Source organism: Phanerochaete carnosa, assembly GCF_000300595.1.
Source record: "Phanerochaete carnosa HHB-10118-sp unplaced genomic scaffold PHACAscaffold_3, whole genome shotgun sequence".
In the NCBI taxonomy this organism is placed as follows: domain Eukaryota; kingdom Fungi; phylum Basidiomycota; class Agaricomycetes; order Polyporales; family Phanerochaetaceae; genus Phanerochaete; species Phanerochaete carnosa.
Genome location: NW_006767630.1, coordinates 87,264 through 115,109, shown reverse-complemented (window position 1 = coordinate 115,109; position 27,846 = coordinate 87,264). Strand labels below are relative to the sequence as shown.

At 52.1% G+C, this 27,846-nt stretch overlaps 5 protein-coding genes across 5 annotated transcripts; 2 read left to right on the top strand and 3 right to left on the bottom strand.

The window, feature by feature from the left end:
- Positions 1 to 54: 54 nt before the first annotated feature.
- PHACADRAFT_251097 (uncharacterized protein) lies at positions 55 to 1,499 on the bottom strand (the record flags this gene model as incomplete). The annotated part of the gene is made up of 6 exons (XM_007392729.1): positions 1,194 to 1,499; positions 1,065 to 1,165; positions 967 to 999; positions 502 to 576; positions 318 to 437; positions 55 to 257 (listed from the first exon to the last, which is right to left on the bottom strand). Coding segments are annotated over exons 1-5 (407 nt in total), but the record flags the coding sequence as incomplete, so codon positions are not given.
- An 8,671-nt stretch (positions 1,500 to 10,170) lies between these two features.
- PHACADRAFT_251096 (uncharacterized protein) lies at positions 10,171 to 11,436 on the bottom strand. The gene has a single exon (XM_007392728.1). It carries the CDS (start codon positions 10,871 to 10,873, stop codon positions 10,634 to 10,636), a length of 240 nt encoding a protein of 79 aa, XP_007392790.1. The 5' UTR covers positions 10,874 to 11,436; the 3' UTR covers positions 10,171 to 10,633.
- A 1,376-nt stretch (positions 11,437 to 12,812) lies between these two features.
- Positions 12,813 to 13,046, bottom strand: PHACADRAFT_52855 (uncharacterized protein; the record flags this gene model as incomplete). Its single annotated transcript, XM_007392697.1, has 2 exons — positions 12,813 to 12,908; positions 12,960 to 13,046. Coding segments are annotated over 2 exons (183 nt in total), but the record flags the coding sequence as incomplete, so codon positions are not given.
- Positions 13,047 to 16,611: 3,565 nt separating this feature from the next.
- PHACADRAFT_192582 (uncharacterized protein) lies at positions 16,612 to 17,695 on the top strand (the record flags this gene model as incomplete). Its single annotated transcript, XM_007392727.1, has 3 exons — positions 16,612 to 16,746; positions 16,802 to 16,924; positions 17,609 to 17,695. 3 exons carry the CDS (start codon positions 16,612 to 16,614, stop codon positions 17,693 to 17,695), a joined length of 345 nt encoding a protein of 114 aa, XP_007392789.1.
- Positions 17,696 to 20,503: 2,808 nt separating this feature from the next.
- PHACADRAFT_251091 (uncharacterized protein) lies at positions 20,504 to 21,281 on the top strand. Its single transcript, XM_007392726.1, has one exon. The coding sequence runs from the start codon at positions 20,614 to 20,616 to the stop codon at positions 21,010 to 21,012; it is 399 nt and encodes a 132-aa protein (XP_007392788.1). The 5' UTR covers positions 20,504 to 20,613; the 3' UTR covers positions 21,013 to 21,281.
- The last annotated feature ends 6,565 nt before the right edge of the window (positions 21,282 to 27,846 follow it).

Genomic DNA, 27,846 nt, shown 5'->3' with positions numbered 1-27,846 from the left:
AAGAGTCCCGCCAGTTGAGCAGCTCTTGTCTTCGCAGATTTTCACCCTTCAAGCTTCAAGGATGATACACGCAAGCACCAAAGCGAGCATACGGATTAACAAACAATGTCAAACATGTCTAGAGAGCATGGCAGCAGATGGGAGCCAGAGCGATCAGGACAAGGTACGCGGCGAAGGTGAACGACGGAAGGCCCAACCAATCTCACAACCAGCCCATCTCACTTGCCAAACGGGCCGGCTACTCAAACGTGGTCTCTCTGTGTATAATTCAGCGTCAGCATTCCCGGTAGCACACGAGGTCGCTATGAAGCACGCACCCATTTCTTAGCCCCTCGATGACACCATTCAGCGGCGGCGCCGAGTCAAAGGACTCCGAACCGGTCTGGGTCTGAGTCTGCGAAGTACCATCGCGCGCTACCGGTAGCTCGCGGTTGAACCTAAACAGCCATTTCAATATATGTCCGGCGACGCCGTCTCCTGGTGCTACTCGGACAAACTTACTTGCATCCGGGGCACGCCTTCTCAACGGGCCTGAACGACGGTGCGCCATTCCAAAACGTAGAAAACGCTCTGTTCCTGGGATAAGTGGTGTCAGAATGATACTTCCGGCGGCTTGAAAGGAGAGGTATAGAATGTTGCTTACTGATCGTCGGCGTTGGGCGCATCAGTAGTCGCGACCTGGTCGTTACCCGCATGTACAGGAGCCCCGTGCACAAGCAGCAACACGCCAGCGAGAATGAGGATGGGAGAGAGCATGGTATGGCAGGGTGGAGTCGTCAGGGTTAAGGGACGGGGAGTGAGTGCTTCCAGAGCAGCTGGGGAGCATAATCGTGTCTTGGTCGTTCTTATAGACGTGACGAGGGCGACAGCTTCCGTGTTGGGCGAATGTTCATGTACGCAAATGCTCTTGAAGGAGATGCAGTAGTAACCGGCCAACTTACAATGTAGCAGACTCCACAGCGGGACAGATGGTACAAGAGGGCGACGCAACGGTTGAATCTGGTAGTTGGGCAGTAACTATCACGGATGAGAGATAATCATTTGCAGCGTGATATTACACGCACCTAAGAACAGTGCTGGCATTCGCCATGACCACACGAAATGTCCGCAAGCTGCTCAGCCCACCCGCCTCTGCACAGCTTCCTGATATCAATGTGCGTGATAGCTACTCATGACAGCGCATATGGAGACACATGCAAGACGCTGCCCTCGGCGGACAACGATGAATCATCTCGGCGTTTCTGTGCAGGGACGATCAGCATGTTGACCATTATTAACGGAGATGCGGACTGACCGCAGCTTGGAAGTCAGATTGAACAGTGATGTGAGCTGAGTGTTAATGCGCGATTTCAGATACCTGGTGTTCGTGCTGGCCTGAGAGTGCGTGTATTTTCAAATGAGGAGGTTATATGAATGATGACAGGATGGCTGCAAGCGCACAGCGCAGAGATGCGAGAGTCGCGGGCGGGCTGTAGTGCTAGAGGGACGGCAAGTCTCTTTCAAACTACCAGGTGTGTGTGGTTACATGGGCTCAAACAAAGGTTCGGATCAAGGGTCATGGCGGAAGGAGGTCGGGCGTGAACCGCATTATGCCGTTCTGCACGTGATTTGCGCCGGATGTTCACGTGCCTCAATGCCGACGCCTGCTTTTTCTGGACATGCCGCCAGTCGCCAGTGATCTGGACAATGGACATGTCGCCCATCCTTATTTATGGCTCTTCCTGTCCCTTCATGTACACAGGCACATTCTCAGTCATCGTCTCCGCGGTGACACAACACACTTTGTCTCATATACGCTGTAGCTCCGCGAATTTGGCTGGTACGACGCCATAGGCTCCTGCATCAAAAAAACACGACTCTTCTCCTTGTTTTGACATCAACTGGCGTCCTTTAGATGCATACATGACACAAATCTTGGTTCCGGTGTGCACACCATCTCGTCGCTTTTGCGCTGCGTGCTCAATCAACGTAGCTTGTATAGCCGTCCAGTACCATGCTGTCATGAATATTACATATTCCAGATGGTTCTCCCAGATTCCACAGTATTCTTTCACCTTCTATACACCTCTGTATATTCGTAGTATAATCTAGATATTGAGCCTGACATGTATATAAGGAGCTCGTACTGCTCAATAACAAGCCAGACTCGAGCTGGTCTTTACTCACCCACTTTCCTCTTGTCTGTCTCCTCAGCCTTGTCGTAGCCCAGTCCAGTTGGATTGTAGGTTGCTGACATTAGCTCGAGTCTCCACCAACTGCTCTACAACGACCCTCGTCACTCTCACACCAACCATCACCCATCTCCATACGACGATCCACTTCTTTTACTCAAACCGAAATCTCACCCCAATCCTAACCCTACCGAATTCTACCGCATCAAGACCCTAGGACCCCTGAAACCCTGTTCCGTGCACTTGCACATAACCACTCCCCTATCTGATCCCTGGTAATCCCTTGCTCCGTCGGAGCTCGACCAGGTTGTGTTTGTATTGGATTCGTGCCCTGGCCTACCATAGCTGGCGCTAAACGTGTTGCGCAGTGCACACGGATATCCTGAGTACGACGTGGCAACCGGCTGAGGCTGGGCGTCGGAAAAGAGACAAAGCTTCGTATCGGCGATCCCTACCCCGGGCGTCAGACCGAGAGAGACATAATTGCTCTCTTGGGACTTTGAACTATATCGTAGAATTGTAAAACTTCGAAATTCCATATATACACTGATCTTTTTCCCATCTTTGGCAAACTCTATCTCTGATCCGGTCGTTCCAACATGATTGGTCCCAGGGCTGCAGCAAACAAGCTTCACTGACTCAGTAGCATATGACCTCTAGACCCTCTTGTGGCTGTAGAGGATATAACCACCGAGAACTCAAAGGACAGCTCATCTACAACAATAGCGGAACAGTACGCTATTGTGCGCAACAACCCTGTCCGCATTCCCCAAGAAATACTAATCGCTGTCCTCGGTGCGACAAAGGATTACTCGGAGAATTATTATTAGAAAGAGTTCCCACCGGAGAACCCAACGAATCCCTCGCTGTTCCTCAAACAGTAGCATCTGGCTCAGAACCCAGAGGAAGACGCGACACCCTCGATTCGGTCACTGAGCATCTCCAATCAATTGCCCTCGGAGAAGCCGAAGTACCACCAGAAGGTCCACCAGACCCCGTGGAAAAAGCTGTGGAAAATTCCAAACCACCAAGCCCGTTCCATCGTCACTCCCCTACTCCACCGTCTTCTCCATCTGATCCCGGCACAATGGCTGAGAATCAAGACAATGCCGCGTTCATCAACGGAAGTGTGATGAAACCTGATGCCTTTGATGGCACGAAATCCAAGTATATCGCTTGGAAGACTCAAATGAAACTCTATGTAGTTACGCAGAGGAATCGGCTACCTGAACAGTTCGACAGGGTCCTCATGATCCTGTCCTACATGAAAGGAGGACACGCGGGCAAATACGTCGCCACCTACATGAAAAAATATGACACAGATGAAACTGCCGTGATCCAAACTACGGCCGAGCTATGGAAGGATTTAGACAGACACTTCCTGATCAATGAGCAAGTGGAGGCATACGATAGGCTGCAGGCAATGCAGATGGAAGCGCTATCAGCGCAAGAGTTCTTCTCGAAGTTCGAACTGTGTGCCTTTCAAGCAAATATTCACGACTTCAAGGCACATTTCCAAGAACTTAAGTTGCTTCTAGAAAAAGCGCTTCGGGCTGATATCATCCGGCTTCTGTACAACTCCTTGGAAGAACTTCCAACTACCTACGTGCTCTACAAGCAAAGGGTCGCGCGCATCGACCTAAACCAACAGCAGTACCGAAGGAGGAACCCGCAACCTCAATGACAAGGGCAATTCCAGCCTTGACAGCAACCAGCACAAAATGCACCACGAGCACAGACTAGTACAGCCATGCCAGCAGCTACTACCGCGCCAGTCCAGACACGGCGCGACGGGACCGGTGTTACCTTCGGAGGAAGGGGACAGCCGATGGAGTTAGATCAGGCGTGACACCTCGGTCTCTGTTTCCGATGTGGCCAAAAGAGCCATCTCTCATGAAATTGCCCCAATAGGCAACAAGCCCAACAAGTGCAGGTTGCAGAGACATTGGAAACCCCCATCTCCAATACTTTCACATCCCTCGCACTACTCACAGAAGCTCCTGCCACGACGGCAGAACCATTTGACTGGAAGACGGCAATCTGCGAAGAAATTCACGCAGCCATGAAGGGTTTTGCAAGTGGTCAGCCGGACGCGTAGCCGAGTTGACCAAACGTAATTTTACAAACTATCCGTGTTCTTGGTTTGGAGTAGCCATGTATATACCAGAAAAAGGGGCGTCCATAGAGCGGTGCAGAGAGGCTCAACCCTTTTGCTTAATTCCCCCCAATAAAAAATTATCTTCCACTCCAGAAAAACAAACAGAATCTATGCAGTGGCAGCGCCACACCCCATGGATGGTGGCCTGGATCCGCCAATGGATAATCAGCAAGGAAGCCACGGCGCTTAGATTGCTGACTGAATGGGTACACTCCAAGAAGAGTGTTAATGCCTCCGAAGCCTGTATGAACCAAATCAGGCAAATGAAAGAAAAAGAAGCAATAGACTTCTTGAACAAATTATGAAAGCAACCTTGGTTTATCCGAGGAAGGAAGGGGACACAGATGGACGTTCCAATGATCATTACTACCCTGGACACGCAATATCGCTTATCAGTCAAAGCGCTGTTAGACACAGGATGCACCGGATCATCAATTGATGCACAGTTTGTTTGTGATAACAACATCGCTACAAAGAAATTGCCATCACTGATCCCCATCTATAACACGGACAGCACGCATAATGCCGGCAGCACAATCACCGACTATGTCAAGTTAAGGGTGGAAATTCAGGACTATGTTGAACGGCTTCTTTTTGCTGTTACCAATCTAGGAAAGACTCCGATCTTCCTAGGACATGAGTGGCTTCAGATTCATAATCCATCTATTGATTGGCAGGAACAAGTCATTCAGTTTGATCGGTGCTCGATTACCTGCAAATGTGCTGCCCGGTTAATTGATATTGATGCTGATCAAGAAGAGCCCAGTGATCCGGAGGCTCGCCTAGAAGAAGGGGATAGAATCTTTATTCTAGACCACGAAACCTACTTTGCTATGGGAGCAGCGCACATTTGCACCACGGCCACTGATCTAGCCATTAAAGAGAGTCTGAAACACGAGACTAAGACGTTTGAAAATACTGTCCCAAGTCACTATCATGATTACTCCGATGTATTTAGCAAAGAAGACTTCGACTCTCTACTGCAACGACAACCATGGGATCATGCGATCGAACTCACACCAGGTGCACAACCAATCAGTTGCAAAGTTTATCCAATCTCGGTAAACAAACAAAAAGAACTTGGGGAGTTCATAGAAGAGAACCTCAGAACCGGAAGAATCCGACCTTCAAAGTCTCCGTGGGTTTCTCCCTTCTTCTTTGTCAAAAAGAAAGATAGACGTCTTAGACCCGTACAAGATTATCGAAAGCTGAATGAGCTGACGATCAAGAACCGCTACCCACTTCCTTTAATACAGGAACTAGTAGACAAGTTGAAACAGGCACGGTTCTTTATGAAACTAGACATCCGATGGGGATACAACAACATCCACATCAAAGAAGGCGATGAAGAGAAGGCAGCGTTCCTAACAAATCGAGGACTATTCGAGCCATTAGTCATGTTTTTTGGTCTTACCAATTCCCTGGCTACATTCCAGACTATGATGAATGACATATTCCAAGATCTCATCAGTCAAGGACACGTGGTAGTCCATTTAGACGACATCATGATCTTCACTCAAGATTTGAAAGAACACTGTCAGATCACACAACAAGTTCTTCAGATTTTAAGAGAACACAAACTTTATCTGAAACCAGAAAAGTGCGAGTTCGAGAAGTCGGAAATAGAATACCTCGGCACGATAGTAGGAAAAGGTGTGGTCCGCATGGACCCGGTTAAAATAGAAGGAGTAGTCAACTGGCCAAGACCTGAATGCAAACGTGACATTCAGGCATTCCTTGGCTTTACCAACTTTTACCAAAGATTCATCCGAGACTACGGCAAGATAGCAAAGCCGCTCAGTTTATTAACAGGCAACGCTACCTTTGAATGGACCATCGAACAAAAAGTAGCGTTCACAAACTTAAAGAACACCCTATGCACAGCGCCAGTATTGGCTATACCCAATGACAATGATCCCTACCGAGTAGAATGCGATGCTCCAGTCTTTGCCGTAGGAGCAGAGTTAGCCCAGAAGCAAGATGGCAAATGGAAGCCTGTTGCTTATCTGTCCAAAGCCATGACAGCTGCCGAAAAAAATTACGAGATTTACGATAAGGAACTTCTCGCAATCATGACTAGCCTTGATGAATGGCGTCAGTATCTCATGGGCGCCATACATCCATTTGAAATATGGACGGATCACAAGAACCTAGAATAATTCCGAAAGCCACAGATACTCAATCAGCGTCAGGCCCGATAGGTAACCGAGTTAGCTGAATATCAATACTCACTGCATCACAAGCCCGGAAAATCTAATGGCAAAGCGGACAGACTCTTTCGTCAAAAGCGACACAATGCAGGAAAAGAGGACAATTCTGATATTGTACTGTTAAAACCAGAACATTTTCGTGCTTTGATCTGTAGTACTGTATTTAGCTTAGAAGGAATCGACCAGGACTGGGTCACAGAAATTAAAAAATACAAAAAGAATCGGGATTTGCTAGTTATCGTAGCTTTACAGAACAAGGACAAGGACTGAGATGAAGATAGTACCAGACTTGTGACATAGAAGAACCATATCTACGTACCAGTAAATGGGAAACTCCATGAGCAGATTATCACTCATCATCATGATACCCCATTGGCTGGACATCCTGGCCAGTACAAGACGCATGAAATGATCACGCGCAACTACTGGTGGCCTCGAATTTGAGAAGACATCCGGAAGTACGTAGCCGGATGCGAGAAATGCCAGAAAACCAAGGTTCACACGACACGACCTATCGGACTTCTATTTCCAAACAAAATTTCTTTGCGACCCTGGGAAGTAATCTTCGTGGACAAAATAGACGTATTACCAGACTCATTCGGATACAACGCCATCCTCGTAATTGTCTGCATGTACTCTAAACAGATGATTGCGATACCAAGTACCATTGAGCTTAATGCCAAAGGGTGGGGGAAAGCACTTCGAGATAACGTAGTCGCACATCATGGACTACCCCGAAAGATCATCAGCGACAGAGGAACTGAATTCAAGAATCAGTTCATCTCTGAATTATACCAATCACTCAGAATCGAAGCCAACCCATCAACCACGTATTACCCTCAGACAGATGGACAAACGGAACACATCAATCGTGAGATAGAACAGTATCTCCGATTATTCATCAACTACCGACAGGCCGATTGGGCCAAATGGCTGCCACTTGCAACATTTTTGTACAATAACAAAGTCCACTCCTCTACCGGATATACTCCTTTCTTTATCAATAAAGAATATCACCCTTATGAAGGAACTCAACCAGTACGGGAAGGACTAAGTGAAAACGTCCAACAATTTGTCGATAGAATGGATCGAGTACATGAAGACACCAGTGCGGCTATCAGCCTAGCACAGGAATCTATGAAGCGCTTCTACAATAGGAAAAGGAAGAGCGGACTGGAGTACAAAGTTGGGGATAAGGTTTGGCTAGAAGGGATAAACATCTGAACCGATAGACCAATGAAAAAGCTTGACGATAAGCGATACGGACCTTTCAAGGTCAAACGCAAAATCGATGCTTCTGCCTACGAGTTGGAACTCCCACGTCAATGGAAACAACATCCTGTTTTCAATGAAAGCCTTCTTAGCCCCTTCAAAGAGCCTACGTACCCTTCGCAGCAAGGTGAACCGGTAGTCCCTGACCTCATAAATGGTGAGGAAAAATGGGAAGTCGAAGAAATTCTCGACTCCTGTCGTGATCGAAATGGAAACTTGGAGTATCAGGTTCTCTGGAAAACAGTCCCCACGGTGATCGCCGTACTTGGGAATCACGGGCGAACCTGACCAATTGTCAAGAACTCCTTCAGAAATTCCATGTGAGACGTCCCGACAAATCCGCGCCTATGACAACTAGAATTCCACCTCTATTAACACAATCTGTTCACATGCTCACGCACGATACCACTCTTTTAGTGCAACGGATGGGTGGAATTCTCCCGAAGCAAGGATTGGACGAAGCCGCTGGTCTCAACCTTTACTCAGCCGAAAGCATGAAAATACTGGCACAAAGTTGTAAGATTGTCGGCACTGGCGTAGCAATGCGTGCCCCTCACGGAACCTATGCACGGATCGCACCACGAAGTGGGTTAGCAGTCAAAGGGATAGATATTGGCGCCGGAGTCGTAGATCAAGATTACACTGGAGAAGTACGCGTGGTGATGATCAATACCACTAATCAATATTTCCAGGTACGCGCCGGTGATCAAATCGCACAAGTCATTTTGGAACGCATTGCGTCATGCGATATCGACGAGGTGTCAAGTTTAACAAAAACTCAGCGAGGAACAGGAGGCTTTGGATCCACTGGTAAATAATCATAAGGACACGATTCTAAAAGGGGGGGTAATGTCATGAATATTACATATTCCGGATGGTTCTCCCAGATTCCACAGTATTCTTTCACCTTCTATACACCTCTGTATATTCGTAGTATAATCTAGATATTGAGCCTGACATGTATATAAGGAGCTCGTACTGCTCAATAACAAGCCAGACTCGAGCTGGTCTTTACTCACCCACTTTCCTCTTGTATGTCTCCTCAGCCTTGTCGTAGCCCAGTCCAGTTGGATTGTAGGTTGCTGACACATGCAGGCTACACTTGGCACCTTATGCTCTGTCTCCTCAAAAGCGGCCATCTGCTGCATCAGTTATATAGCCCTTTCACTCTCGGATTCTGGCCGTGCAGTATACGGACAGCGTGAGTCACAGCATTTCCTGCCCTACAGCTGTATCCTACCCCGTGTATCTGTACCCTATTCAGAGTTGCGCCCGACGCTCCAATCGTAATCCAGTAGCCACAAGAGCCACAAGCTGAAGCTATGCACATCGTTGTGAATGTCGCGGCAGAAGGGCTGCGCAAGGGGCCAGGCAACGGACGTACTAAGGCACGCTTTGGCACCTTACGAAGGCCCCAGGTTGTATCACTAACCGACCCGCATACATGCAGCCTACGCAATGCTGGGTAGTCGAACCTACTATTTGGCACACGATATCCAGACTCGGAGTAAGCTTCTCTTTGTGGCCCTTACAGCCGCATTTGCTGATTGCTCTGCCAAGACTCTGCGAGCTGGGAAGGCCCGAAGGTCGCGCAGTCGACCCTATTTACTTCCTATCACTGGCAGCTCCATAGAATTGCTCTCCAAGCCCTCTCTGACGCCTTTGACGTTCACTCTGCAGGAAGGGACCGGTGGTGAGTCGCAACTTGAGCTGCGAACGCACTGGATGACCTGGCAGCACCATCGTGCTCCAGTCCACGGAACAGTCCGTGAAAGAGGTCAGGCCTATCCATCCGCAACGTGCAGAAACGCACAAGTCGGGCCGCTCCCAGCTCGACTGGCTCGTGGGGGCGCGAAGAAGCTGACATCACCTGCGTCGACCGGCGTCTTCGGGGTCGTCTTTGACTCCTCGCCGTCTGGATCGAGTTCAAATTTTGCGTCACATTTCTTGCTGAAGTCGGTGAGATCATCGCGACGATGAGACGAGCACTGTGTGATGCACACCAGTATTACGCAGGGCTGTACGGGTGCACCAGGCGGCGCGTCTTCTGACCCTCCAAGACGGCCCTGGGTCCGCAATTGGTCGGCTGCTCGCGCGAGGCCATGATCTGTGGGTACCACAATCATTTTTATCGTCACACGAATTTATGTTTAAGTAGTTGACGCATATGACCTATCCTTCGCAGAGCCGCAGGCGCGATGGCACGGCGTATTGGTCGTATGCAGGGCAGCCTAAGCGCAAGAGTCCTGCATAGGGAGGCTTGCAGAATGAGACTCTGTGATGTCCTTGGACGAGTCAGCTGTAATTACGAGGGTGCGTTGGACGGCATCGTCTCTGCACTTTGCTCGCTGCTTATTTCCCGTGCTTTAGTCTGCGCCAAGTGCATGCCCTGCCCGAATGATATAGCATCCTATCGATAATCCTGCAAGTGTTGAGGTGGCGGCAAGCAGCCTTTCAGTCGACTGGCGGTGGACGGTCTTCATTCACGTGTATTGTCTTTGAATATCACTATATCCACCAGCTGAACAATTTACTATCATAATTAAGAGTCTTGGGCATACATCCCCCGAGCTCCGTGTTCACGCACTCATTGTTGCACGTATGAACGACCGCTCTACCAATACAATTTACTACTATATGCGCCGGTGAAATATACATATACAACCTGAGTCTGGACCGTCACCCCCAGGACCTCCGCCGTCCCGCTTCTACCCGTGCTGCCTCTGGTCTCGTCAGCTCATCCATCGACCTTGCTTCCCTTACCCTTCCCATCGCATGACGTCGCGGCTTGTGCTTAGTGGCCGACAACGAAGACCGCGAGCTCAGACAATTGGGCGCGCTTCGGATTGCTGGCGCTGGAGGGGCGTCGTGCGACGTCGTGCAATGTGGTTCGGCGTGGGCGAGTCCTTGGGGCGGGTCAGATGAAATGACCGGTTCGGACGACGGTGATGGCTGTGGTCCAGACGATGGCGGCGGCCGCAGTTCGGACGGCCGTTCCTCGCTGTGCGCATCTGCGGCGGAGGCGGGTCTGACGCTCTTCGAGAGCAGATCGCACTCGACATAATTGCGGCCTTCGTCCTGCTGGCTCTTGGCGTGCCCGATCCAGGGGCAGCCGTCGACCTCACATGTGGACCCGTACGTGTTGTGTGACGTCTCGAGCGCGTCGTGTAGATCATCCCGGATCGGATCCTCGTCGCCGCGGAGCTTGTCCAGCTTGTACGCCTTCTCAAGTGCATGCAGGAGTCGCCTGAACAGTGCGCCATATCGCTCCGTCAGCGTCGCTCTCGTCCAATACAGTTCCCGGATCCACTCCCGATGGTTAGCTCGGACGTCAACGGCGTTGCCATCCTGCGAGATGCCTGCCGCGGTATCAGCCGGTGCGGCGGACTCAACAGACAAGACGTCCGCCGCCCTGATCATCCTCCCCAGTATGTCGAACACAACCTCTCGAGACGCCACTTGCATGTCACAGTGAAAGAGCCACACCGTTGCTGTGGTGATGAACATCTCGAGGCGGTCCTGGTAGGCATGTGTGAACTCGGATGGGATGTAGTTCGCCAGGAGCAGCTCGCAGTCAGCGGCTGTGGTGTGCCCTCGCTCGAGCACTGGAGAAACGCGCCTGACATATTAGCAAATGTTCCCTCTTCTAGGCTATGTGTGTGCTTACCCAGATGTCTGTCAGCTGCAGATAGCATGACCCTGTAGTCCCACCGAGCATCAATGTATGCCCTACACAGCAGCGCAGGGGTAGTGCAGTGCTTGGATTGATCAAGGACGAACTGCAGAAGGAGCCGCCGCACTTCAGAACCGGGCCCTGAAGCGGCCGCACGAAGGAGGAAATCCAGGGTACGCTCGTGTACGCGCTGCTCCTCGTCATGGCATTGCTCGATGTACGCGACGACGTGAGAGTTCTGAGACGACTTTGCTACCCAAGACAATGCTCGCAGGAGCAGGACGGTCTCCTTGACCTCGCCGAACAGCTCGTCTTTTCGCTCCGAGCCATCTGAAGCCTCGGTCGAAACGATTGCCTGTGCTGCAGTGTGCATGGTTTCATCGTTGAGCTGTCGGGATCCGAAGCGCGGCAGCATGGATCTGCAGCTGCGGAGGTCAACGTCGCGCCAGCTGAGCGGTAGTTGCTTCCATTCGACATGTTTTTGCGGTTCCAAATCCCAGTTGTCATCATATACGCCGAAGAAGACTGCTAGAATGATGAGGAGAGGGAAGAATAATACAAGAGTGATGCGGAGCTGAATGGACCCGCTAGTAACGTCACCTGCCCATACTGACAGTGTGTGTTAGGCTACGAATAACATGCTCAATCCTGCAAGACTTACCATCAATGAGATAGCACCATCGACGAGGTAGCAGAGCAGCGTATGCTCGACCCTGCTCCAGAAAGAAGAATGCCGAAATCGACATAAATCTACAAGCTGCCATGACCGCCCATGCCGTCGGTGACTTGTACGGACATCGGCGAGAGAACACGGGCAGGACAGTGAACACGGCGATTACCAGCAGGAACATAGCCGTCATAGCCGTTAAACAGATCGCCACAACGTCGTCCAGGGTCCATAGCAGGATGACCATGCCGATGAGGAACAGGATCATCGCGACCTCGAGCAGCGCCGGCACCGTCGAGACGACCGCCGACACGTTCCAGGCCTCCCATGCCTCGAGCCGAAACTGCCGCACCATGACATTCTCGCGCGGCGATGCAAGAGGTGAGTTCCACTGCATGTACTCGCGCACCCACTGCTTGACCAGGATGCCCAGCAGGGCGGCAGCGAGACTGAGGACGAGGCTGGTGAAGAACAGGATGTTGATCCATCGTGCAGGGGTCGAGGGCTGGAACGGCGGTGGATCGGTGGGAGATAGCAACTGAGGAGGGGAAAATGTGGATACGGTGAGGGTTGCAGAAGATCCTTGGACGAGGATCTGATTAAGGATCTGATTATTTTGAGCGAGAATCTGATTATTCTGAGCGATCATCTGATTATTCGTGGTAAGCAGTTGGTTCGTCAGGTCTGCGCTTGACGGCTGGAGCATCTGGTAGGTCTGGACGACGAACGCGGAGAGGATAGCGGAGAATAGACCGGCCTCGGTGGGCGTCAGGTTGACCAAGCATGAAGACGCGAACAGGAAACGTACGAAGACGAGTAAAGTGTCGACATCTTCAGAGTATCCTTCCATCTTCCCCTCATCGTCCTTGGCCACAGTATCTTCTATACCGGCCCAGCCAGAGAGACCTGACGTCTCCTAGGGCAGAGAGATGTGAAGATAAGACGCCGACACGGGGTTCGACTTAGATCTAGTATGCGTACCTTGGCATCCGGACTACCCGCCCGATTTCTGCGTCGTGAAGTCTTCATGCGAGTTGACGGTGTACTCGGCGACGATGAAAGCAATGACTGGGGAGTAGGGAGAGCGAAGAGAAAGATGGTAGTAGCCCAACAGGAAGGGCATCGGACTGGGTACGGGACGAAGGAGACAGGCCAGGTCTAAGAGCACCTGTCACTGGAAGCATGTGTGGTGCGTGTACCTTCGCAGCCACCCCACGTTGGCTGTTTGCAGCCAGAATGGAACCATAACTGAGATGAATGCTGTGTGGCATCGATGGCGTGTGGTAAGCGTCTCTCCCTTTGCTCAACTCATGCGAGAAGACGAATAGCAGACGTCCTCGCGCTTTGGACTGCGGCTGCTCGGGGATGATTCTGGGCAGTGCACATCTGCCAATTAGCTTTCGTCGTTGCGGCAGCTAGTGGAGGTCCTACACCGCCGACGGGCGTTCAAGTCGTTAGTCTAGTGATGTGCGGGCCCGGCTTGGGCTCAAAGCCCGGGCTTGGGCTTGTGACGACGTCGAGCCGAGCCCTGAGCCCGACCCGAGCCCGAGCCCGGCCCAAGCCTTGGGCTTAAGCCCGGGCTTGCTCACAATACAACGAGTGTTCCGGTGCTATCAGAAGGGAATGTATTTGGGTGTAGTGGATTAATACTGCATGTACTCACTAAATTATAACCTCCAGAAGATCTACACCTGCGGAACAAGTCGAGTTGCAGCGAAGTCCACGGGCGTGCGCCTACGGCAGGCACCAGATGGCGACGCACAATCGTGCTCGGCGGGAGCCGTTACGTCTAGAATATCTACATTTTGTCTTCTATGTGCATATTAGGTCGCTCTCTCCTTATTCTGAACTCAGGGAACGGTAACGGAGCCAGCACACCCAAGCCTGGGCTTCCGGGCCGGGCTTGGGCTTGACTACGCTCCGAGCCCGGCCTTGAGCCCGCTGCCAGGCTTGACTCGGGCCAGGCTTTTTGGGCCGGGCTTGGCGGGCTTGCAGGCTTTGAGGCCCGGCCCGCACATCACTAGTCGTTACCAGAGGACAGCTGTCAGTCAAGCTGTGACAGCTGTTGCCGACAATTTGCCATTGCACGGACTCCTGACCAAAATACGGTAGCCGGGTGGTCTGACACCACTGCTTCGCGTGGAAAAATTGTTCAAAGCGATGGGCTCAGAGCTGTGCAAGGCGGTGTCCTCGGTTTTCAATGCCGCACAGCCATAGCGATGTCTACAAATCATACAATGCAAGTCTTGAGCGACAAATCGGCGGTAACATGCGTGAGTATTATGGCGGCCCCGATAGCACTTTGACCGACTCGGTACGTGGAAATGTTTTACAACGACGTACAGACAATCAAGCGCGAGTAGCAGAAGTAGGTACGGGCGACTCCGGGGCCTTGTGCGCGCATCTCCCGAGTCCACATACAGATGAAATATTCGGTCCTGGGAGCAGCGAGTGTAACTCTCCGATAGTATCCTGCCGTCTCCTTCGCGTGACATCCCGCTACGAGCGCGGAGTGCTTCATAGCGCCCTCCATCTAAACCAACTCCACATATCTGCGCATGATCAGCTTTGCTCACTGACGCGCGAAGGTGCCGTTCTTACTTTCGTGCAAAGGCACTTATACCAAAATCAAAATACTATCTTCACGGATGATCCGCAGCGGTCTGGAAAATCGCGCTGCTAATACTCTATCCTGAAGACGTAGGCGCACCTTGCCACGACGAGTCTGTACAGCTACTGCATCGGCTGGCATGGCTTGAGTGCGCAGAGTCGAGGATTGGACGGCTAGTGAACGAGCCTCTTGCTCTCCTCCCTCCCGGGTCGCCCATTGTAAAGTGGTGCGAGGCGCAGTCACAGCCAAGGGGTGTCGCATGTAGCTCGTCGGACACGCAAAGAACCTCGTGTGTGGCATCAGCGGGTGAATCCGTTGGTTTGCAGGTCTGGGTGTCCTGGTTTACGCTCAGGCTAGAAATCACAGCCATGGCAGGCATCGTGCCGCGCTAGGTGTGATGTCCCAGATCATTGCCTCGTGCCCTGCGCGAATCCCCGTGGTTAGTGTTTAGCACGTCGCCAGTGCCGGCTGCCTCGGAAGAGTTGGCTGCGTCGGGCAAGCACCGGCCACACCGTCGGCGACGGTCGTAGGCGAAAAACTGAGCAGCTCCTCGGGAAGCAGCGCTCATTGGCTAAGCTGCATTTTGCTTCTTGTGCTCGAGCAACCGTGGTTGGCGAGGTCCATCTCCGGAGCAGTAGCTCTTATGATGGCACTACCTGTGCCTCGCTAGGTGCGCCGCAACTGCCGCCTCCTGTCTCCTCAGTCTGACAGCGATTATCGCCCGTGTGGCAGCCCGTCACATCGCTCTTCGTTCTCGCCGCAGGAAAGGAGCGAGATCGGTTCGGGTACCTGCAAAGACGTAGGCGTAAGTGTTCGTCGCTGTCGAACGATCTGCACGAGACGTGGCTGAACAGTATCAAGAATACAGGACGTAACGTCGACGACCAGGCAGAAGACGGAAACATGCCGTTCTGTCGCCCTCGGACGCACTCATTTCAGGTGCCGGTCTTGACTTTGCGCTGCTTGACTGCTGTTATTTGCTGCCGGTGCGACAGGCGTCGCAGACTACGCTGAAGAAGAAAGCTGGCCACGGATAAGACGACGCGAGGCGGCTTTGAGATGGTGAGACGCGACGGGATGGAAGGCCATGGAGCCCTATCTGGGGAGGAGAGGTGCATGAGACCCCCGGGTCGGTCGGCAAGCCGGGACGCGGCCGAGCGTTGGCCATGGCCATGAGCACAGCTCTGCGTCAGTTGCAGCCACGGCAAAGGGGCCTTCAAGCGGGTAGCTGGCCTAATCGGATGGCTGGTGATGAGCCGCGCCATCCGTCGTAGGTGTTGATTCAGGGAACTGCGCTTCTGGACGTTGTAATCTCCGTAGGAATATAGCAGTACCTGCGCCGCGGACCATCTCACCGCAGATACCCGCCCGGTCCAATACGCGCCGGCATCCCGGAGAGGCTGCGACGGAGGCTGTAGTGGCCGAGGACCTGGGGTCCATCGGGGTGCTGCTGTAGCACGTCTGCTTGAGCGTAGTGGAGAAGGGCGGTAAAGCCCGCATGGCTTGCCTCGAGAAAGTTGCTGTTCTGCAGCTGGGTTGGCGCACCCGTTCCTTGTCATTTAAAACGGTAAAACCGTACATGTTGCACCGGTCCTGGTGCTGCGAGGTCGCGGTTGAGACATCAAACACGGCGCGGCCACAGCGCTGCATTGTGGTAGTGAGCAAACGGCGCGAAGTCGCGTTGGCCAGAGCGCAATCGGCCAACCAAACCCATAGGATCGAAAGTTTGTAGGGACGGCAATGGAAGATAATGAGTATGATAGAGATGGCGGAGACGATCGGCAGGATTGTCGAGACGAGAACCGTGATCACGGTGGCGACAATGTCGAGGGCTCACAGAAGAAGAACCATGCCCCCGAAGGAGGCGATCGTTGCGAGATTGATTAGTGTCAATGTTGCCGCGACCACCGCCTCCTGTCCCACGTCTTCCGTGGCCCGAGACACCATTGGCGCACGAGGATGCTCTCACACGACACTGGAAGTGGTAAGTTCTACTGCGTGTACTCGCGGAGTCGCATCTTGGGGAGAACGTCGAACAGTGCAGCCGCGAGGTTGAGGACCAGGCTCATGAAGAAGAGGGCGTCGATGAACTCATTGATCAATTGCGTGGACGCCTGAGGCGCGAGGGGTGGCGCGACTCCGCGCAAGACGAGTTCAGCTTTGTACGCTCGCCATGTAGGTTACGATATGATCCGGAAATCAACACTTTGGAGTGTGGCCGTCGGACGAAACGGCGATGGGTAGCATGCTTGAGGTCCAACAACTGAGCCAAACGTTGCCTGCAGCTGAAAAGACGGGGGCGCACCTGAATTTTATCCGGATCCCTCCAACATCGCGCTTTTGTCTCGTCCATGAACGTTGTAAGGCGTTCTCCCTACGTTAACGTCAATCCAAAGCCTCGCACTTGGGATGCGTCTCTAGCTCAGATGTTCACATGTGATAAGGAGAAGCGAGACGCAGTCAGGACCAGAGGGGGAGTAATCCGCTTATGATTGACATAAAAATGGTTCGAAGACGAGGTACAGAGTGTCTGGTGACATAGAAGGTATATTATTGCGACTGGCAGACCTGCTCAGCAAGGACGGATTGAGCAACATGAACATGCGCACCATGAGTCCTACATAACGGTCCATCGTAGATATCGAAGCAAGTTGTCCTTCTTCTACCTGAATCCACCTCTTCCACTAGATTCCTTGGAGACATGCGGAAGCGGCCACCACTCGGGGGAATGAACGGCTGCCCTCCGATTCGTGCTTTCAGCCTGAAAGCGATATGTGTGCTATCAGCAGGCCCTAGACGTGAAGGAAGGTAAGCAGATATTTGTAGGGGGACTAAAATTGCGTCAGGGCCAAGGACTGGGCGTGAACATGATTGTGGGAGCAATAGAGGGCAGGACGTGCCCGATGCGCCTACGGATCAAAGCTGCCACGTGATACGCGCCAAGCGCGCGTTTAGAAACTCAGGAGTCGGGATCTCTGCTCGCCCATCCTTGTCTTCACACCACGCCCAGTGGAGCACAAGGAACGTTGCCACCCCGCTGTGCTCCCTGACCCTGAGGCCCTCTTCTCGCTTTTTGCTCTGGGCATTTCGTGCGTGCACTTCTACGGCGACATGCCTCGTTTTGCATGCGTTTTCATCGTGGACGGTGCACCTCTGGCCCTGCAACAACTTTCAGACGGACCATGCAACACTAGTCATTCGCTGCGATAATCAATGCTCAGATTACGCTCAATTCGCTTACTCTTCGGCGGAGATGAAGATTCAAGGACGTTCCCTTCTCCTGGCCGGACATCAATCATCACGGTGCGCAAACCTTGAGCTACCTGGCGACTGCTATGCTCACCTGAAACCCAGACTGCGCTGTTTAGAATGCCTCGGAAACTTACCTCGCTCAACATAATCCACACCGCTGTCTCGTAAGCTGTCAACGACTGGGTCGGCGACTTGTTCGTCAGCTCGTTGGCACCGATCCAGTAGCATACATACGGCGTAAACTGCAATTTTCTTTGTTGTGCCCGCATGCTGACAGACAGATCCGTATTCCGTTTAGATCTTACTGCGCCCTACTCCGTCGGAGTCCAACCACTATTGGCGACGTCGGTCAAGGCCAGGCATGCTGCCTGAAAGCCTTAGCGGAAGGGCTGTGAATATGACAGAACAAGGAGCATGTCTACAGGTGCGTCTTGATGCCCAACAATACTTTTATAGTCATAGCTCGTCTTCATTCGCGCAGGCCGTACAACAACTCGCGGTACTCGAACCAATTCACGCCACACGTCACGTCCGGCGTCCTCGCTCTTACACGGCTATCAACCTGACATCGAGTTCATCGCCGGCTCACGCCCTCTATGTCTCGTACCTCACCACTAGATGTGACTTCATTTGTGCCAAATAGCATCTTCGCGTGCTGATGTGGGTCAAGCGCGACGCTGGCCAGACACGTATCTTGGAGGTTGTGGTCAGCTATGCAGAGACGATGCAGAGTGCAATGTGAGCGGACAAATGTGTCTTCTGTTGGCACTGCGTATGCCGTCTATGTCCCCCTTAGCCCATTGGATGCGCGACGGACGTACAAGTCGGCATATGTGGGTGTATGTCCTCTCGTCTTTGCGTATCGCGCTGTTGCTGACAAGCACGACGATTCAAGCTGTGGGCTCACGCCCACAGATCAACGAACTCCTTGTGAAGCTGACCGTACTGGCTATGTCCATCGTTACGGATGTCGGTGCTTCCCAACGGCCAACGCCCCGCCGTAAGTCCCGCTTCACTCGACAACCCTGACCGTTCCCCACCTCATCTTCCCCAAGACTGCCTTCGTGTCACCCACGGCCACTCCTCCAGCCGAGGAGCAGCTAGACGGACCTTGTGCGTCGGACTGCGCAGCATGCGGCGTCCCATACGGCGGGCAAATTTGTCAGAGGTATATCTGTACGTCACTCTCTCATGCCTACTCTTTACTATGCTTACAAGTCAATTCTCGCATCATCCAGCCCGTTGCTCTATGTCCCGTACTAGGCCATCTCGCAGCGCCGGACACCCTCAATGCAGGCCGCGCTCGGGCTGCTGTCGCGCTGGCTGGCATCATGCAGACGCGGAAGAAAAGCAAGATGGTATCTAGGGGGACGCTTTCGGGGCGAGGCGACATGCTGTGGAGCTTGCAGAGGCAAAATAAAGTAGAGAGTTTTGATCGCACTGTAACTGAGACGTAGGCGTGAACGGAGAAGTACACGTTATGGGCTACAAGCCACTTGTCGCCGTTTCATCGAACAACAATTGCCATATCAGGACAGTGGTATGAGCCTGGTGGCGTCCGGCCTGATCCGCAAGGTCTGAGATCTGAAGATATCGCTGGCACTCGCATATGCGCATGCGGAACCCATTTCTCTGTTTATGCCACTCCATCGCTGCCCCAACGTGAAACATTACAAGGCTCAAAATTTATGTTCAACCAGCCTGCCGTCATAACTGGACGTCTGAGGGACCGGCGGATATAATTCCATGTTCACGCCACTCATTATCTCACTCGTGAATGTTAGGTCTGCTCTCGATATTGATTCCGTTATGTAGCAGCCGAATACACATACTCTTCCACAATTCTATACCGAAGGACTATGTTGCCCCGGTCACCCGTCTTGCCCCCGGCTTTGTCGAGCTCTAGTCCATTCGGTCATGAACCCTCGCCCACGCCACAGCCCTTGGGCAGCGCGCTGCCCTGTGCTTCAATGACCGGATAGGAAGGTCTGGGTCTTTAGCCTTGGGAAGTGCCCATTCGTCCGGCCCGAGTTGCGTATGCGCGAGGGTAGGGCTACCGTGAAGAGCGCAGCTAAGGATGTCCTGGTTCCCCGTCCGAGCATTGTTGCAGATTGTCTGCCCGCGTCTGGGGAGGAGGATCGCAGAGAGCATGTGACTCAACCGGAAGAGGTTGTCCTAGCCAGAGATAGTGTACTTACTCCTCGTCCTCGCAGTCCCCGGAGCCGTGAATGTTGCGCCGCTCTATCGCGTCACAGACTCCGGGTATACTGTTGATGGTCTCCAGAGGCGCGGTCGCAACATCGCATCACGAAAGCCAGCGGACGGTGCAGAGGATGAGGACGTTTGTTTTGTCCTTGTCTTCACTTTGCTTTCAGGTGTTGAACCAGTGGACGAGAAGTGACAAACAGTTATTCGTGGTTGTAGATTCTTCCTTGCACGATGGCCTACAAGTATCATGTCAGCATATACCTCAAGAACACGGCTACGAAAGGTACGAACGGATAGCATTGAGCTCAGGCGCAACAAAGTTTACACGAGCCCACGCAAGCACCAAGATCTCGAGGCCAAAGTTGGATGCAGAGGAAGGCAAATGCGCACGATGGACACGAAGAGGTTCAGTCATCACTGTCCTGTGGTAAGCGCATTTGCATCTGTGGTGAATGCGTGGAGGGCGACAACCGGCTTCAAGCGATGGCGCCCTTGGAACGGAAGCGCGCAGACCAATGACCATGGCACGCCATTCGCTAACACACGTCCCGACTCGAGACCTAGGTCTACGACCATCATTTTCGTGGGAATCACAACGACAGAGAATTGCAGAGATAGTATGTCCGGACTCAGCATAGACCACTTTACGAACAGTCTGAGAGGTGTGCACGGTATTGGAGATGTCGTCGATCTACGGCGAAGCAACCTTGGCCATGAAGAAGAGCATCAGGAGATATCGGGCAAATGTATGACCTTGCACACGAGTGTTAAGCCACAGGATACAGAGTAAATGAGACGTTCGCGGCCTTGAGGTCAGACAGAGCGAGCAGGTGGCGATGATTGTGGGACAGGCCAAGATGGTGATGTTGCGCAGAAGGTCTGGGGCCGCCGTTAGCATATTCTGTCTGTGCAAGCGAGAGTGACAAGAGGACGAGGGGATGAGAGGACGCTTGAGAATTTTTCGAGTCGTATGTGTAGGATGGCAGAGATGGAACTTCAACGCTTCATGAAGGGCCTTCAGCCGTCAGCCGTGACGGAATCTTGAGTACCGTAAGGATGACAGCTACAAACACACGAAAATGTGCCACATACCATTGCTGAATAGTCTGTCTCCGGCCCAACCTCCCCATCATCCCTGACCACTGGTGAGGTCCTGCCAAACCGCCTGGCTCCACAACTCCTCACCTTCAGCTCCCTACAGCCTACCAAGCGTCTTGCGCATGTGCCATCCCAGGTCGACGCTGCACTGCCGGGATGTAGCGTGTGGTACCGTCGGGTGCTGTTCGTTCTCATGCTGGCCTTCCTAGCAGCAATGTACGTGAAGAGGAGCGCGGTGTAGTGCGACAAGAGATTGTGTAGTGCTGAGGGAACAAGTCTGTACAAAATCGCTGTCATAAAGCGGTGCGATAGTAGAGAAATAAGGCAGTACGCACTCTCTTTCAATTTCCGGCTCAGCATGGGTCCTGACTCTCGAGTGTATTCAATGATGCTGTTGATAAGAGGTGCAGCCAACAAGCATCAGCGTCTGTCGAAGATCATTACACAGCAGATGTGAGGGAAATATATCAGACAGTTGGAGCATTCGAGGGGTTGTGGCAGGAGAGCTGAGAAGGTGAACTCTGCAAGGCAGGCGCATATATCCTTGTTGAGATCAAATAGTCACGTGGCAGTGTCAATCTCAGGTCCAGGCAAGAAAAGCTTTTGATGGTCCTAAAATTACCATTTCTGATGGCTTTTGAAGCTGTTTCATGAGCTAGAAGGTTTTTACTTGAGATAAGACAGAAATGTCCCAGAAAGGTACTATAAATTTGCTGTAAATGATAATTTCAGGACCATCAAAAGCTTTCCTTGCCTGGACCTTTCCTCATTGCAAACATGAGGCAGAAATGATCTCTCCATATGTTCTTTCAGATGTCCTGAAATGCGCCACAAAGTCTCCTGAAATATCAACTCTTTGTTGTACTGAAATGTAACTATATTCAGTCATTTCAGGTTCATTTCAGGCTACACAAAATTTATCATTTTCCTGCACTGCAAATGGCTACAAAAGTGGTAGCAAATTTATCATTTTGGGGTGCCAGAAAGCCACGGTCAAGTCTCCGAAAATGATATAGTTCTGATGGCTTGACCTGGACATTTCAGGTGATTTGAAATCAGCTCATATCCGTAGTGTGTCTCACAGGGTGGTAAGCGCAGTTTTTTTCTCAAGAAAACTCAGACAAAAGCGGCTAAACAAGGCCCCGTTATTCCCTGATTCTACGCCAATGCAAACTGAGGAGAAACCAGTGCAAAACCAGCCAAAAGGGTCTGAAACACAGTAAAACTGGCAGAAAAATGAGTTTTGCCTTCAGTTTTTTTCAGGTGAAAACCAGATAAAGTTGGGGCCTTGTTGGATCAGTTTTTGGCTAATTTTATGCCGGAAAAAAGTGCGCTTACCACCCAGTGTCTGCAATCCAGCAAGAGTTTCAGTTTGGTGGCCTAGACACGGGAACTTATTATGTTACACCGGACTAGCCACACCGGCTTAGACGTTCATAAGCACCCGGATCCACTAAGCACCTTGGGACCTGGCTGAGACACGGCCCTGGCTAAGACACCGTGTGTCTAAGACATGTAATTAGCGTAATTACAATAAAACAATTGCACAGGAAGCGTGAATCGAACCCACCGATTGCCCAATGAGCACTAACACCTGCACCACCAGGCCCTACACTGTAACCGTTAGGTATTGACCTAACAACCTTTCTCCAGCCACTCACGTGGCCAACGTCTAAGCCATGGTCCAAGGGCTTAGCCACGCAGAAACCGGCCCACTCACCATCGCCATTGTGGCGTCCTCTAGCTCATTCGGTTCGGTCCCGCCACGCCGTACAACTGGGCGCGTACCGCCTGCCACTTGCTCTACAATGGCGTCAGAGCAGCTTACTTGCATCTGCAAAAACCCGCCTGAGCTTTCTCACTGGCTCAGTATACAGTCTGCCAACACAGCGTCGTGATCCTACACGCCTCACGCTCTCCCCGACGTACTTCGACGCTTATTGCTCCCGCGCTCGCTCTCGCACCGTCCCCTCTTTGACTGCCTCCCACCCCCATCCTCAGCCACCTTGCACCTTCTTCACTTACATTGGCTCATCGCTTGGTCTTCTGTGTGCTCCCAGGTAAGCCTCCAGTTCTTGTTTCCGTGTTGTTACTCACCATGGACCGCGCTGTCTGCTGCCCACTGCCCACTCCTCTATCCCCACAACCTCGCACTTCCAACCCTCTGTGCACCGTCCTTTGACTCAGAAGCCCTCTCCGTTCGTCTGGAAGGAGGTTTAGCATGGTTTCTCCCAGGTAAGTCTTTAGTTCTCGGTTCAGTGTCGTTGCTCACTCACCATACAACCCGCTGTCTTCTGCCTCCACACCCTCTATCCTCGACTATCCCACACCTCGTACCCTGTACACGCTGTCATTTGGTTCACCTGCCATCTCCGATTGTCTGGAAGGCGGTTCAGAGCCGTTATCCCAGGTGAGTCTTCATTCTCGGTTCAGTCTTGTTGCTCACCATACAACTCCCTCCTTCACACCCCTCTATCCTTGACTACCTCGCATCTGGTGCCCTGCGCCAACTGCCGTTGTAGCTCATACTTACCATATGCTCTCGAACTGCCACGGCCCTCAGCCCTCAAGCTCAACTCCTTCGCGTCTTGTGCCCAGTTCTGACCGCTGTCGCATTCGCCCTCAGCGCTCGACCGTACGAAAGCAGTTGAGGAGGTGGGAGCTAATTGGTTGAAGGTGAGTGCCAGATTCTCGACTGATTCCTCATATTTACTGTACGCTTTTGAACCGCCACAGCCGTCAGTCTGAAAGCTCAACATGTCTGGCAACCAGAAGAACTCGGGGCAACGGAACACAAACTGTACGATTGGCTGGTATCAATCCTTTGCGCAATACAGGGCGAAGGTTCGATGGGAGGCAGTAAGGAGGCTGATGGAGACCAAGGCGAAGCATGCCACTTCATAAGTGCCGTTGCCCCGCAATTAGACTAATGAGACTTACATGGTTTTATATATAGAAATGATTGGCGTGTCTTGTTCCTCGATCCCAGCTGGTATTCTGCACAGCTGTTACAGCGGGAACGCATCCTCGAAGAAGTAGCAAAGTCGATCGTTGGGCAGCGTGCGCGTGCGAACAGGACAAGGCAAATTAACATAACGTAAGTCGCTCGCGTTATTACTAGGACTATTCATTTAGCTGTTTGCAGCTCACCGCTACACCGTGGTGGGGATTCGAGGCGTCCAGCACAAAGTCATGATCACACCTGGCATGTCCAGGTGTGCCTGTGTATGTTCCAACAACATTATTACCGACGTTCCGATGTTAAACACATACCTATTGACCTCGGCTCTTTGCTTTGATATCAACCACTTTCTCTTCGATTACTACCTTCTTGAATGAATGTCTATATCCCTACTTACACCTAATCATAACACTGTGTTTCAGAGACCTGTACGAGAGCTCCACACTGTGCTCGACTTGGCGAAGCTTTGCTTTGACCAGCCCACCGCGGCTCTGCCAGCCCTCAAACCGATGCAATCCTGCCGTGTACTGCCGGCACTCTTGGTCACAGCGGCACTGGTGGCTCTCCTCGTCGGGTACAGGTACCATGTTGTGAGGTCGACCTCCCAAATATTGTTGACGACATCGACGTTCTTCACGACAGTCGTCGTCATCGCATTCCCATTGATGTTGTTGAGCTGCTCGAGGATGCATCGTTTCATGAAGACCTCGCACGACAGGCCCAGCATGTCCACTGAATCTCAACTGACAGCCTCCCAACCGGCGGCCCACTTATCACTGAGTGTCGGCATCCTGGCACCACTGGTGATGCCGTACATGATGGTGGGCGGGATCGAGGTCTCAAGGTCTCAAAGTTGAGGCAGGAGTCAATGGTGATCTCCTTCTTAGTAAGAATGCGGTGGTTGACATCGGTGAACGCGAACAGATCCAAGGGCTTGTCGGTGCAGAGAAGCTTCCAGATCGGGACGGTGTGCAGAATGTTGTGGCCGCAGTGGGTGAGGGTGACGAGGCACTCAGGGATGTACTGGCCTGATGGTGTCGACCTTCTCGAGCGAGGTGTCGTTAGTGCTGAGGTCGGTGCCAATCCAAAGTTCCTCAACGTAGCGTACACCTGTGAGTCATGGCGTCAGCAGCAGAAGACATTGAAAGCCCAAGATGAAGACATACTCTTGAGGTTCAAGATGAAGTGCATGAAATGAACAGCATACACCGTGATGGTTTTGTCCACATCTCAGCAGTGATCTGGCCGCTGACGGTGGTTTCAGTCGTTGTTGTCTCGGTGATGGTGGTGGTGGGGCAGGTGGGGCGGGTGGCGGTGCTGGTGTGCGAGCGGCGAAGCGTCTCTACGAAGCCACTAGTCCAGGTCTTGTGGAAGTCATGCCGGACCTTGGAGATGTCAATCTCGTGTGCGAGCATGATGGCCTCAAAGTCGATGGTGTTGAGCTGGTCAGTCAGCTGAGGATGCAACCACAACAGCCTCGTCTACCACTTGAACGACTTCTCTCGCCTGTTATGCAGCCAGTCACTCAGCCCACTGGCTATCATCGAAAGACAGCGCGGCACTCATTTGCGGACTGCAATCATGCCCTTCACCTGGATGTAGATGATTGGCTTGCTGCTCAACAGCAGCCGAAGATGTAGAGGGACGGTTACAGAGCTCACAGGACAGCCGGCTATAGCTCTTCTTCCAGCCTCTCGCCCGAGGCTTGCGCCGGGCTGATTCGGGCAGGGTGGCCGGTAGGAAGCTTACACCACAGAACAATCAGTTCAGGCCTTACAAAGTGACAACTAGACTTACTTTGCATGTTGCTCCTCAGACCTAGTTTTTCACCACAACTTTTATTTACGGATGATCACTCTACTACTAATCTCGGATATAACCTCGCCTTCGAGCTACTGGATACTACAGGTCCTCCTTACTAGACTTAGTCGATAAGTATCTCTGTCGCCATTTCTTGAACAGCTAACGGCAAACGCTTCCCATCTCCCCGAAGGCTGCTGCAGATCTCGAAGTACCGACAAAAGCCTACCTTAGGGCTCCTTAACATGATGACCGTGTCATTCCCCATTGGTAGCACGTCTTGGGGCTTGACCTTGCGCCAGGTATGGTCCTGCCAAGTCCAGACCTCCCGATAGCCGAACCCAAGCCGGTCAACCTCAGGTGAGACGAACCCAAGCGAGTCGACAAGTAAGTCGTATGTAGAGATGGAAAATGGAACTGTTGTCTTGATCTTGTAAACCTCTGGATTCTCGTTTGTCTAGTGCACACAACAAGTCAGCTGTACTGTAGATTAGATTTAACACAATTCTACTCACCTTTGACCAATAAGCAATATATACAATCTCTCTGTCATCCACGACAATTGGATTGCCAACAGTCCCAGGGCTCCGAGACTTCTCAGTCGCATCCCCATTTTTTCTGGGTTTTCCACGCTCGTTACCGCCTTTGTTGCTGCCGTTGCCGTCGGTGCTGCATTCGTTGCTGTTGCCGTCGTTGCCGCATTCGTCACTGTTGCAATCGTTGCCGCATTCATTGCCGTCGTTATCGCGTTTGTTGCCATTGCCGCTGTTCTCGCTTTTGTGGCCCTCAATATCGTCGTCACATTTCTCGTCCTTAATGTTAATGGAGGCATATTAGCACGTTTATAATCACAGTCCTCAAAAAAATCAGATGGACATACTTCATTGCGGCGCCGTTTGGCCACCTGTTCCTCCTCAACACTGGAGGCCCTGCGCTTTAAGAATCTGGCCGCGTCAGAATCCAAAGAGCTGCTATGCTCAAAGTCAGGCTGTAGCAAATGTCAGCGCAACTCCAAATTTCTGCTAACAAGCCTGAGACTTACAGTCTTCTTTCCCAGGACTTCTCGTATGCTATCAAGGAAAGATTGGTGGGAAGTCCCAGCTTCTTTCCCCTTCGCCGAGATCTCTGCGCGTGGTGTCCTAGGCATTTCCGCGTTGTTCTCACCAGGCTGACCAGAGACTCTGTCACTCGCTGCTTGACTGGGCCCTGCTTGACTGGGCTCCGATGTGGACCTTTTGGCGATGTCACCCGCGTTCGGATAGTAGAGGTTCTCCAAGTCATCTCTCTCCATATTGGTCGTGTCCCCAATTGACGACCCGTCAGCGAGAACAGTAGACATAGCCTGTGTACAAGTGTAAGAAGATACCCAGACCTGAGATTCACCCTTTACCTACCTGGTCAGCTGACAAAGTCAGGTTCTGTGCCTGCGCTAATGCCGGACTCGAGAATGCGCCAGAGGATGGCTTCGGAGGACTCGAAGGCAGAAGTGATGACAAGGGGCTGAAGGCGGTCAGGGACTTCAAGGCCGCCGGACCACAGGAAGACGAGATCAGGCCCGATTCGTGAGTCCAGATCATCGGACTTACCTTCGAGAAGATTGTCTTGTCCGAGGTCTCAGCCTCTGCAGTCGCCCCTTTCTTGTCTGCTTTGCCCTCCACCGTCTGTCGATGACTCAATCATTACATATACCATGAGTTTGTAGAACCCAGCGTACCATCTCCAGCCCTTGATTGCCCAGCTTATCTAATTCCGCAAGGACCTTGC